We start from the raw sequence: 13,714 nt of genomic DNA on the forward strand, positions 1-13,714 counted from the left end.
ATGGCTCTCTGGAGACTGCACATGTCTGATGTGCATCAAAATAATCCAGGGCAGGGCAATGGCTGTATGGAAGAAACAAGATTGGCCACCAGTGATTGAAACTGAGCCTCTGGTTCATGAAGCTCATTGAATAACCCTCTGTTAGCAAGGCTAACCCAGGTGTTACTGCGGTTTCTGTCGGTCAAAATGGCCAGATTATTTCATATGGTTCAATCTAATAGGAACCTTTAAAAACTTCTACAACAAAGACCAAGTGCTCCTCAAAGACTATAAAGTGATTTCTCTCCAAATAGATTTAAGACCCAGGTAAAAGGAGGTGCTGCCAGTATTTTAAGTCTGAAAAGAAAAACGTATTAACTGGTTTATGAACTACAGCCCAGGGTCAGGGACTTTTGATCCCAGGCTTCCCAGGTGGTTCAGTGGTAAAGAATCTGCCAGCCAAGCGGGAGATGCGGGTTTGATCCCTGGGTTGGGAAGCTCCCCTGGAGCAGGAAATGGCAATCCAATCCAGTATCCTTGCCTGGGAAATCCCACGAACAGAGGAGCCTAGTGGGCTACAGACCATGGGGTTCCAAAGAGTCAGACCTGACTCAGAGAGGGGGCCACAAGGGACAACACAGAAGGTGGATTCCATGTTCCTTGACAGATTTGTCAAAGCAAACCTTCTTACCATAGAAGCTGCAGAACATGCTGATGAGGGCGTAGGGTTTGCGTAGTCACATGCTAGCTGTGTGATTACCGGCAGCTTACTTAACCTTTCTGAGCTTCGGTTTACTTATCTGTAAAGAGGCATCACTGACCTGCCTCCAAGAAAGAAGAGATGTACTATGTAAATTCCCGGCACAGCGTCCAGCCTCCATTGCGTCAATGCTATCACAGGGCTTCAGTTAAAGGATGCAGGGGCCATATCCAAGGAGCTGCGATGCTTGAAGCCCCTTCACGGGGACTGAACAAGGGGCATAGGCCTTTGCCTTTCAACTGGGGGTCATTTTGCAATACCTGGGGACACTTTTGGTTGTCACGATCGTGTGCACACGTTTGTGACAGTGGAGTCTAGTGGGTAGAGGCCAGGGACGCTGCTGAACATCCAAAGATGCACGGAACCCCCCCAAACGCAACATCAGAATCACCTGAACTGTGGGTTAAATGTAGTCTCCAAAGCCTCATCCACCTTAACTGGGGAGGGGGTGAGCCCAGGAACCTGCATTTTAGAGCACGCCAACCTCCTCCTCCTCTCTAAGCCTTTGATACTCAGAGGGTGGCCCTCAGGGCACTAACACCAGCGTGACCCAAGAGCCTGTTAGAAAGGCAGAGCCCAGCTCTCAGACGTAGAGTCTGTGCTTTAATAAGATCCCCAGGTGAGGCCCACGCACATCCAGTCAGAAGCACAGCTCCAAGCCAGGGCGTCTCAAATTACCCATCATCACGGTCACCTGGAGGGCTTGTTAAGGTACAGGCGGCCTGGCTCCCCCTCTGGAGGTCCCAGGTGGAGCTGGCAGTGCTTCATTTCTAACAAGTTCCCAGCTGATGCTGCTGGTCTAGGGGCCACGCTTTGGGACTTTCTGTGGGAAGAGACAGAGAAGGCACTGGCACCCCACTCCGGTCCTCTCGCCTGGAAAACCCCAGGGACGGAGGAGCCTGGTAGGCTGCAGTCCATGGGGTCACTAAGAGTCAGGCACAACTGAGCGACTTCCCTTTCACTTTTCACTTTCATGCATTGGAGAAGGAAATTGCAACCCACTCCAGTGTTCTTGCCTGGAGGATCCCAGGGACGGGGGAGCCTGGTGGGCTGCCGTCTATGGGGTCGCAGAGTCAGACATGACTGAAGCGACTTATAGCAGCAGCAGCGGGAAGGGAACCGGGCTCAGAGATGCTGCTCAAGGCTGCTGGGCAGAAGTTCTCAGCGAATCAGAACCCACATTTGGCAGGTCTGAAGTCCATCACTGTGCCTCTCAGAGGAAGACGAAACCTTGCATTGCTTAGCAATTTGCGTGTTAAAGAAAGCAAGCCATTAAGCTCCTGAGGGTTTTTAGTCCCACTGAAACCAAGGAAGACTGGAAAGCTGGAAAGCTAAGTAGGAGGCTGTGAAGCACAATGGTTTACGAAACTGCCTGGGAAGCCAGCTGATAAGTTCCAGATTCCAATTCTATTCTTTATTGATCCTGGTGGAGTTCCTCAACTTTCCTGTTCCTCAGTTTCCAGATTTATAAAATGAGGACTTTGGTCCCCATTTCCCAGGTTTAGACGAATATTAAATTCCTTAACATACTTTCGTAGAAGAACCTTCTGAGTCAGCACTATACAAATGCTCTTGGTTGTATCCACTGATGTGCGCAGACATGAGCCACCAAATTCCCGGGGAGAAGGAAACAGCTCACAGTGCTAATGTGAAGGCAGGCAGAAGGGAGACTTTCGGGGTTAAAGCTCTCAGAAAACTGTGCCCAAGGCTACAAAGGGTCACCCAGGCAGAAAACGGCAGAGCTTCAGAGGTGGCTTCCTTCTTCCAGGAAAGGAAGGAAGGTGGGAAGCCTGCTCTCCCGAGACCGGCGCAGCTGGGGCAGAGACCCTTCTAGACTGGAGGAGGATGGTGAGAACTCAGGGTAGCAGAGTGGCCCTTCGGACCTTTTGAGAAACTGCAGGTGTCCTTTTGGTAAGGCTGTGTTCCTGCCTCAGTTTCTCTCTGGTGGTGACTGAAGTCTACCAACTGACCCATGTCACTCTATCTCCTCCAGAAGCCACATGAGTTGCAATGACACCTGCAAACTAACAGCAGCCCAACCTTAAAAACGGCTTCCTAGTAGAGGATCCACCTGCCAATGCAGGAGATGCAGGGGTGTGGGTTTGATCCCTAGGTCGGGACGATCCCCTGGAGGAGGAAATGGAAGGAAACTGCACCCCACTCCAGTCTTCTTGCCTGGAAGATGCCAGGGACAGAGGAGCCTGGTGGGCTACAGTCCACGGGGTCGAAGAAAGTCAGACACACTTAGCAACTGACCACACACACACGCACGCACCACCTTAAAAAAGGGGGGGGCCTCTAGCTCAACATCATAACAGACCTGAGGCAAGTGCAGGGGAACGTCGGTTACAGGGCTGTTTTTCTCTGCAGCGGGGGCCGGTGTTGAGGGACCCTGGCACCCCCCAGTGCCACACAACACAGAACAGCCTCCCCAACTCCTCCAAACACAGAGCAAGGCTCCAGGAGGTTGCCCTCCAAGAGCTGTTTGCAGGAGTAAAAAGTAGCCCATAGCACTCACTTTGAACAGCCTGTGTTCCTTCAAGAACAGTCTTATGTTATCGCTACCCCCACAAGACTCAGCATCCCCAGTACCCCCACAATTCTTTTTTACAGAGGACCCTGGTTCTTCCTGCCTATCTGCACTCTAGACCTTGAGCACAGAGACGGGGTGTTTGGGTTGCAGAAGTTTCACCCAGCCAAGCTTCACTTCTAAACACAAACCAGGAGGGAAGGAGGGAGAAGGGGAGAAAGTTCCAGTGAGGGCTCTCACCAGCTCCAGGCTAAGCAAAAGTCAGCAACTCTCCGCGGGGGTGGGTGGGTTGGGGTGGGGAAGAGAGACCTGAAATAGGAACCTACATGGTCTTATCTGAGGACAAGATAATCACAACGGGAAGCGCCTTAGAAATGTAGATTCCCCGACTCCACTCCACCCCTGGGATTCCAGGAGCGCGGGGTGGAAGCCGGAGGAATCTAGCGAGTTCTCAAAGCTCCCCACCCGCTGGGTCTTCGGAAGCAGAGGCTGCCTTGGGGCACGCAGGGTAGCCCAGGGTCTCCAAGCTTCTCCCGGAACCCCTCTAACCCTACACCCCACCACCGCGCTGACCCCGCTCCCGCCCCCAAACCATGGCGCCACTTCGCTCAGAGTAAAAGTCGACATCCTTACTGGAGCCCGGGACCCCCGTCCCTTCTCAGACCTCCGTCGGACCCCCCCTCCCCAGCTCCAGCCTCGCTATCGCCCTCGGCCGTCTCTACCGCTGGCTCAAAGCCTCCGGAGTTTTCCTCGACGGTGCCACCTCCGCCGAGAGTCCGTCCCCGGGCAGCACCCCGGCCCCTCCCAGCGCTCACCCCTAACACGCTGCACGCGCCACCGCTTTATCTCGGGGGCCACCGCTCCGGTCCCCAGCGGCCTCGAGCTCCAGGAGGACGGTTGGTCGCAGAGCCTCCGCTCCAGCACCTCTCCCCAGGGCCCGGCAGAAGCTCGGACATTTCCCCCCAACACCCAGCAAGACGCCTGGGATCTCGGAACGCCCACCTCCGAGGCGCACATCCCCAGCCCGGCGCCAAGGAGGCCCGGCACGCCGAAGGCTGCCTCCGGAGGGATCTGAGAGCATCCTTCCAAGGTGTCCGAGGAATGAACCGTCATCGAATAGCGCTTGGGGGGCTGGGGAGCAGGAGTGGTTGCAAGAGAGCGACTCGGGGAGCGACATAATCTACCCGAGAAGGGTCAACTTACAAGGGGGGTGTGTGTGTGTAACTTACAAAGGCAAGGGTAACAAGGTCTGAGCCCCAGAACTCGAGTTGGAAGCCTCACCGCCACCGCCACACCCCCCCGAGCCTGATGGCCAGGACCTCGCACCCGCGCGGGTCTGCGGAACGTCCGAGAAAACCGCCCCCAGCCCCGGATTCCGCGGCGCCACTCACCCGGCTCCCCCTCCGCCTCCCGGGCCGCCTCGGCGAACTCCCGGATCGCCGGCTGCGGCTGCTCGGAGCTGAGATGCTGGGGCCTGGCCTGCTTGCGCCGCGACATGGCGTGAGGATCGGGGCTCCGGCGACTCCCTGCGAGCGGCCAGCCTCACACAGCCAATTGCCGGAGTTCGGGAATTAACCCGGCTCGGCCGGAGCGCGCACGTCCTGGCAATCCTGCTTATCAACCCAGCGGGACGGTTTATCAGGAGCCGCGGCGGCGGACTGGCCCGCAGCCAAGACCTCGGGACTCTCGGGGAAGCGCGGGGCGCACCCGGGCAGCCCGCACCGGCTGGGAGCTTGTTAGAAATGCAGACTCTCGGGCTCCACCCCAGACCCGCGGAATCAGAATCTGCATTTTAACAAGCTCCCCAGGTGATTCGCATGCACATTAAAGTTTGAGAAACCGTGTCTGCATTTTAACGAGGTCCCCAGGTGATTCGTTTGCCCATTAAAATTTTAGAAGCACAGCGCTCCTGCAACTTAATGTGCGCGCGAATCACTGGGGATCTCGTTAAAATGCAGATTCTGACTCAGTGGGTCTGGAGTGGGGCCTGAGCTTCTGTATTTCTAACGAGCTCCCAGGTGAGGCGGCTGCCGCCCAGGCAGCGCTGTTAGATTCTGGCTTAATTGGCCTGGACTGAACCCTGGGCATTGGTGTGTATATATATTTTAAAAAAAAAAAATTTTTTTTTTTAAACTCCCCAGGTTATTCTGAAGTGCAGTCAAGGTTGGGAAGCACGACCTCCACTCGTGGCTGCGTATTCGAATTTAAAATTTAAATTAGGCTACAATTGAAGGGTGAACCCACGGGTCCTGGAAGAGCCGGGTAAAAATGCCGATTCCGCAAGTTTTCGCTTCAGGCAGCAGGGCCCAGGAATCTGTATTTCTACGCAGCGTCTTTCCCATCCTCCCCGCTCCTCGCCCGGCCCCGGGACTCCGGCGCCCGGGGTCCGAGACCACACGGAGGAAGCCTGGGGCCCAGAGGCTGGCGGACCCCGCCCGGCAGGTGACCGAGGCGTGGTCCTGAGGGCGGGGGGTTGAGCTAATTGGCGTTCGCGCTCAGACTGGCTGGGTCTTGATGAGACCCGAGGGGACCCCTCCTGGGACCAGGTAAACGACATCCGACCGGGAGCAGGAAGCCACCTACGAGCCCCAGGTGTTCGCGCTCTGCAGTTGGGGAGTCACTTAAGGCGGGGCTGTGCCCGGAGCTTGCCCGAACCTGAGAGTCACGTGGGGGCTGTGGTTAAAAAGACTCAGCTTCGGCGCTGAACCCGTGGGGGCGGGGCCTGGGGATCCCTATTTCCAACACAGCCGCCGGTGAGTTTGTCTTCTGCGGCTGGTCCGGCCCCGTGCGGTTTCCGCGTCATCCTGTAATTCACCTTTTGTGAAGTTTACCCTTGACAAACCCTAGGGGGCTGCCTGCGAGAAGCACATTTTTATATTTCTCAAAGACAGAGCTCAATTTTTCTCAAATTTCCTGCTGATTTTCAAGTTGTAGATTGATTGTCAAGAGGTCTGTGTAAAGCCGGGTGAAGTCACTCAAGATTAAATTTTCACGACGTTTTTAAAAGCAACTTTTAAAGCTTTCTCTGGCATGTGTGCCTACCTGCACAGACGGTGGCGTGGCGGGTCAGTGGCCAGTCGTGTCCGACTCGTTCGGCCCCCTGGGCTGTAGCCCGCCAGTCTCCCCGTCAGCGGAATTTCCCAGGCAAGGACACCGGTGCGGGCTGCCCTCTCCTTCTCCAGGGGATCTTCCCGGCCCAGGGGCCGAACCCGCATCTCCTGCGTAGCACTGAAGGCAGACTTTACTGACTGAGCTACGAGGGAAGCCCCGGGCACACACACAGGGAAAGCCATTTCAGAACACCCATATGAGCTTGTGTTTTGTCTGTGTCCTTTTGGAATGTCTCAGAAGGGTTATGAGGTGGCACTTGTTGCCTCTTGTTGTTCAGTCGCTCAGTTGTGTCCCACTCTTTGAGACCCCGTGGACTGCAGCACGCCAGGCCTCCCTGTCTTTCACTACCTCCCAGAGTTTGCTCAAACTCATGTCCATTGAGTCAATGATGCCATCCAACCACCTCACCTTCTGTCGTCCCCTCCTGCCCTCAATCTTTCCCAGCATCAGGGTCGTTTCCAATGAGTCGGCTCTTTGCATTAGGTAGCTTAAATATTGGAGCTTCAGCATCCGTCCTTCCAGTGAATGTTCAATGTTGGTTTCCTTTATGATTAACTGGTTTGATCTCCTTGCAGTCCAAGGGACTCTCAAGAGTCTTCTCCACCACCACAGTTCGAAAGCATCCTTTCTTTGGCGCTCAGCTTTCTTTATGGTCCAACTCTTACATCCATACATGACCACTGGAAAAATCATAGCTGTGACTAGATGGTCGTTTGTCAGCAAAGTGATGTCTCTGCTTTTTAATACGCTATGTTTGTTACAGCTTTTCTTCCAAGGAGCAAGTGTCTTTTAATTTCATGACTGCAGTCACTGTCCACAGTGATTTTGGAGCCCAAGAAAATAAAGTCTGTCACTTTTCCATTGTTTCCCCATCTATTTGCCATGAAGTGATGAGACCAGATGCCATGATCTTAGTTTTTTGAATGTTACGTTTAAGCCAGCTTTTTTACACTCCTCTTTTACCTTCATCAAGAGGCTCTTTGGTTCCTCTCTGCTTTCTGCTATTAGGGTTGCCTCTGGGGAAGTTGAAAAAGGAAATGCATGCAGCCTGGAGGTGGGGAGAGGTCTGACAGCGCTCTGCCACTCGAGGTGTGTGCCTGTGTTTGTATTTGCTCTGGATGGAGATAATTTCTTCAGCTCAGGTCACAGAATTGGATTAACGCATCTTTGGTATCAATACATGTCCCGCTGTCATCCGTGATGTGTCGCTGGCCTGCATTTGTTTGGTTGCTTGTTTGTTCCTTGGCTTATTATGATATGATTAATACCAGGGAACCCGCAACCCCGGCGTGCCAGGACCTTAACCATGACCTGCATTTCTCATACACCTTCCTTAACCCCTCCCCCAATTTAATAGCCATCAACCTAAACCCTCCATTCTTCATTTCTTTGCCTTTTTTTCCCCTTGGCAAGTTTTGTTCTTTTTTGCACCTACACATATTCCTTAAATCTTAATTTTTCAAGAACTTCATTAAAAGGGAACGTGGTGACTTCCCTGGCGGTCCACTGGTGCTGCCTTCCAATGCAGGGGGTGCGTGTCTCTGATCCCTGGTCAGGGAGCTAAGATTCCCACATGCCTTGGGGCCAAAAAATCAAAGTGTAAAACAGAAGCAATGTTGTAACAAATTCAACAAAGACTTTAAAAAATGGCCCACATCAACAAGTACTAAAAAGAAAAAATAAAAGGGAATGTCATCTCCCAGGAATTACTCCCTCGTTTATTATATTGCTAAGGTCATCCAAACTGTTACTGTTGTCCAACCATTTTGACTGATGTGTAATATTCCAGTCTCATTGTCTGCTTTCCTGTTGATGGGCGCTTGGGTTGTTTACCAGTCTTTGCCTTCTGACTAATGTGGCTAGGATCTTTCTGAAAAGTGTCAGTTTCTTAAATGAACGCATACATTGGTTGGACTGTAAGAGACTAAGAAATGATGAAACAGTGGAGGCATCAGCCTCACTTTCTCAGCAAAGTAGGAGGGACCGTGGAGCCACCTTCTTTCCCACACTCCATATTATCAGATGTCTTAATTTTTGCCAATCAAATTGATGTGCAAAGATATTTCACTATGGTTTTGACTTGCATTATCCTTGCATGTATTTCTACAAAAAACAAAGTGAAAAATTAGCAATGTTTTCTATAAGTATCATGACAGCAACAGATTAAAATTTATTTCCTTTTTTGAAGGCATTGTTTTAGTATTTTGTGATACATCCATTCATAGTTATGATCCTAAATAAAGCTCTGTACCATGTTTGGTTTTAGTGGCTTAATTTCAGGGTCATCACTGAAAAACTGAAGAGGAGAAAACCTCACAGAATATATAGAAAAAAGCAAAGTACCATTAGGTATGCTTAAGTTTCGGTTCTTCCTTTTTAATCCCATTCACCAGTTAATACAAACTGACTCTTCATTTTCTTTGAAATCCAGCTCGTAAATTTTCAACTTCCCTGATAATCAACCTGGGGCTTCTACAAACTAAAGACGATGCACCACTATATGTGTAACAAGTGGATTTCAAACCCACTGAAGCTTTTTAGGTGGAAGATATTTAAAAAGATTAGGAAATTCTGTTGCCAAGTTTAAACATGCAGATAGAGGTTTTTTATAGGTGACAACTTTTCTTTATTTTCAGCAACAAAATCACCTAACAAAGGAATCCTGGCCAAACACTGCATTTCAAATATTCACACCATATCATGTTCCTCTTGGAAACTAGTTACTTTCTTTTTTAGAACTTTTTTTTCTTTGGTCTTGTCTCTGGGCATGTAGGATCTTAGTTACCCTCAGTTCACTTCAGTTGCTTAGTCTTGTCTGACTCTTTGCGACCCCATGGACTGTAGCACGCCAGGCCTCCCTGTCCATCACCAACTCCCGGAGTCCACCCAAACTCAGGTCCATCAAGTTGGTGATGCCATCCAAACATCTCATCCTCTGTCGTCCCTTTCTCCTCCTGTCTTCAGTCTTTCCCAGCATCAGAATCTTTTCTAAGGAGTCAGTTCTTTGCATCAGTTGGCCAAAGTATTGGATTTTCAGCTTCACCATCAGTCCTTCCAATGAACACTCAGGACTGATCTGCTTTAGGATGGACTGGTTGGATCTCCTTGCAGTCCAAGGGACTCTCAAGAGTCTTCTCCATCACCACAGTTCAAAAGCATCAATTCTTCGGCGCTCAGCTTTCTTTATAGTCCAACTCTCACATCAATACACAACCACTGGAAAAACCATAGCCTTGACTAGATGGACCTTTGTTGACAAAGTAATGTCTCTGCTTTTTAATATGCTGTCTAGATTGGTCATAACTTTTCTTCCAAGGAGCATGTGTGTTTTAATTTCATGGCAGCAGTCACCATCTGCAGTATTTTTGAAGCCCTCAAAAATAAAGTCTCTCACTGTTTCCACTGTTGCCCCATCTATTTGCCATGAAGTGATGGGACTGGATGCCATGATCTTAGTTTTCTGAATGTTGAGCTTTAAGCCAACTTTTTCACTCTCCTCTTTCACTTTCATCAAGAGGCTCTTTAGATCTTCTTCATTTTCTGCCATAAGGGTGGTGTCATCTTTGTATTTGAGGTTATTGGTATTTCTCCCAGCAATCTTAATTCCAGCTTGTGCTTCATCCAGCCCAGCATTTCTCATGATGTATTCTGCATATAAGTTAAATAAGCAGGGTGACAATATACAGCCTTGATATACTCCTTTCCCAGTTTGGAACCAGTCTGTTGTTCCATGTCTGGTTCTAACTGTTGCTTCTTGACCTGCATACAGATTTCTCAGGAGGCAGATCAGGTGGTCTGGTATTCCCATCTCTTGAAGAATTTTCCACAGTTTGTTGTGATCCACACAAAGGCTTTGGCGTCGTCAATAAAGCAGAAGTAGATGTTTTTTTTTTTTTAACTCCCTTGTTTTTTCAATGATCTAATGAATGTTGGCAATTTGATCTCTGGTTCCTCTGCCTTTTCTAAATCCAGCTTGAACATCTGGAAGTTCCCGTCTCAGGGTTCAAACCTGTGCTGCCTGCACTGGGGGCGTGGAGTTTTATCTGCTGGACTGCTAGGGAAGTCCCTAGTTACTTCCTCATTCTTTATATTTTACTTTTGTCTTGATTTTTTAAAAATAGTTGTTAGGTAGTTCCCTTTCTTCACAGAGAAAGTTAGTTTTTAAGGCTTGTCACTTTGTAAAAGAACAATGGAGTGTATCTGTAATTTTGATAATTTAAGCATTTTGCCAAGAGATAATGCATACTGCTGAATTATACAGGAGAGTTCTCCTGGTCACTCAGCATCTCCTTACAAAGCATTGCAAAGGTTCCAGAGTGGGTATCCTGTCATTACTAAGCACGCGTACTCAGGCCAGCTGGGGTGAGAATCCCGGCTCTGAGACCACGTGACCTTGAGAAAGCGGCCCTGTGCCCCAGTTTTCCCACCAATAAAATGGGGATGCTAATACACCCAGGGTGGGGGCGAGGGTGAATGAACTTCATGCATGTAAAGTACAGGGAACAGTGTCTGCTACAGAGGCAGGCCTGTGAATGTTAAGTTATTTATAACAGTGGGATAAGAGTTACAGTTATCTATAATAGTAGCTAACGCTCATCTAAGCTGGTGGTTCCCGGAATTCCCTGGAAGTTCAGTGATTAGGACTCTGCGCTTTCACTGTTGAGGACCCGGGTTTGATCCCTGGTTGGAGAACTAAGATCCCACAAGCTTTGTGGTATGACCAACCAAAAAAAGAAAAAAAAAAAAACAACCCAGAATTGGTGGTTCCAGTGAACTCGAGACAGATATTCGTTTTACGTGGGAATAAACAGGAAGCAAACAAGCTGTGCTGACATTATCAACCCTTCTGAGTTGCACATTCTCATGCCTTCATGCCAGTTTCTCTCTCTAGTAAATAAGTACTAGCACTCACTTAATTAGCCAAGTAATTTCTTTTTTAAGAGAAATAAATAAAAACACAATTCTCTCTCTGACTGTTCCCAGGGGAGAAAAACATAGCTCATAAGAATTTGAAAAGAAGGTCCAAGCTTACTTACGATGAAAGAAATACAAGTTAAAAATACACTGAGGTACTATTTTATATCCTGTCTGAACAGACAAGACAAACTCACGCACGCCCCCTGTCAGTGGAGAGGGGTGTATGCTGTGGTCCAGCTCCCCTCTCCCAGTGCGTGGGCATCCCGCGGGACCTTGTTAAGAAGCAGATTCTGACTCTAGGGCTTCTCAAACTTTAACGTGCAGAAGACTGACCTGGGGATCAGGCTAAGTGCAGATTCTGGGCAACGTATGTGTAAGAGGTGTTCAGCATCACTAATTATAAGGGTGGTGGTGGTTTAGTTGCTAAGTTGTGTCCGAGTCTTCGAGACCCCGTGGACTATAACTTGCCAGGCTTCTCTGTCTATGGGATTTCCGAGATGAGCATACTGGACTAGATTGCCATTTCCTTCTCCAGGGGATCTTCCTGACCCAGGGAATCTTCCTGACCCAGGGAATCTTCCTGAGATCCAGATCAAACCTGGGTCTGCTGCACTGCAGGCAGATTCTTTACCAACTTAGCCACCAGGGAAGCCCACATAGACATGAACACATATTCAATTCCACATGTTTCCAGGGGTAAGAAATGAATGTCTGGGGGAGAAAGGTCTCGGCAGAATGCACACTGGCTATGGGTTCCCACAGGCGGCTCGGGTGAAGAATCCACCTGCTGCTGCGGAGACGCAGGTCTGATGCCTGTATTGGGAAGACCCTCTGGAGGCGGGCATGGCAGCCCACTCCAGTATTCTTGTCTGGGAAATCTCATGGACAGAGGGGCCTGATGGGCTACAGTCCATGGGGTCGCAAAGAGTCAGACATGACTGAGAGACAGCACACATGCATACCGGCCGTGAGTTAAGGAAGATGTGGGCAGGGAGTAGTTTGGGAGGGGAAGGATTGGAGAGCCTGAAATATCCACAGATGTGCCTAAGAGAACATTATACTCAGTAATATACATATATTTTTAAATAGGGAGCAGGTTCACATACTACTTTATGGTTAAAAGTTAATAATTAAAATTACTATGTTATGGTTATATCATACAATGGAATAAATTCTTTGTGACCATAAAAATAATTTCTCTGTGCACAGATGGAATATTCTTCAAGACGCATGCACACACGCAATACTATCATGATAAAATTTAACACACGTACATATATGCACATTCTCACATAAACTTGTGAATGCAGAGGAGACCAGGTTGCGGGTAACAAGAGTTCTCTCTCGGGACACGACAGCAGTATTTGTGACGCAGTTGTCCGAGTGACGGACATCTTGGCTATATGCCTTTTCACACTCTTTTAAGTCTGAAAAATTTAAATTTGGCACACGTACAAGAATGTATAAAACATAAACGTGCAATTTAAGGAATAACCATCGACATAGGGAGATAGGGAAGATTCTCAGCACTGAAGGAGCCCTTCACGCGTTATATCAGCTTCTCCTTCCTTCAGCCACCTGCTTCCACAGTCTCCCATTCTGTGCGTTATTTAGACATCGTTTCATCGCCTAAATATGTTGCCTAGTGTTGCCACTCGTGGGATGGTATGACTTGACTTTCCTTCCCTTGCCTCTTTAAGCCGTTGAGATTCAACACGTCACTGCAGGCAGCTGTGGTTCGTCCACTGTCGCCCCGTGAATATATTCACACTTCATCCACACCTTCACGACGGGTGGTCTCCAATTTGTAATCACGAGCAATGTAGCTACGAACGTTCTGGCACAGGTTTCCTGATTCATATGTATAAGTGTCTCTATGCCCAGAATCTGCATTTTACTAATAGCAAGATCCCCTGGTGAGTCTCATGCGTGGTAAGTTTGATAAATGCAGTGTGGTAGGAATACCTGGGTCATAACATATGCTTATGTTAAAATTTCCTAGGAAATGCCAAACTCTACTTCCATGTGGCCATACTAATTTACATCCCTATCAGCATATGAGGGATATATAGCACATACAGCTGAGCCACTGGGCTTCCCTGGAGGCTCAGCTGGTAAAGAATCCGCCTGCAATGCAGGAGACCTGGGTTTGATCCCTGGGTTGGGAAGGTCCCCTGGAGCAGGGAAAGGCTACCCACTCCAGGATTCTGGCCTGGAGAATTCAATGGACTGTAGAGTCCATGGAGTCGCAAAGAGTCCAGACACGACTGAGCAACTTCACTTCACTTTCTCAGAATATATAACTTTTTAAATTAAAATGAAAAAAAAAAGAAGCTCATTAAATAGTCACTAGTGCTAAGTTGCTTCAGTTGTGTCTGACTCCAAGCTCTTTGCGACACTATGGACCATCGGCTGCC

General features: G+C 49.1%; 1 protein-coding gene across 2 annotated transcripts in view; it reads right to left on the reverse strand.

Moving 5' to 3' along the window:
- The window catches only part of ZFP64 (ZFP64 zinc finger protein), a 72,134-nt gene that overhangs the window by 13,647 nt on the left and 44,773 nt on the right, over positions 1-13,714 (reverse strand). The window contains exon 1 of one of the 2 annotated variants that reach the window (XM_043478952.1): positions 4,661-4,924. The exons of the other annotated variant lie outside the window; for it this stretch is intronic. Coding sequence (XP_043334887.1) covers positions 4,661-4,766 — 106 coding nt within the window. The 5' untranslated portion in view covers positions 4,767-4,924. Of the gene's footprint in view, positions 1-4,660; positions 4,925-13,714 lie in introns of those variants that run through there. 2 annotated transcript variants of the gene reach the window in all.

This window comes from Cervus canadensis, chromosome 10, assembly GCF_019320065.1.
Source record: "Cervus canadensis isolate Bull #8, Minnesota chromosome 10, ASM1932006v1, whole genome shotgun sequence".
Lineage (NCBI taxonomy): Eukaryota > Metazoa > Chordata > Mammalia > Artiodactyla > Cervidae > Cervus > Cervus canadensis.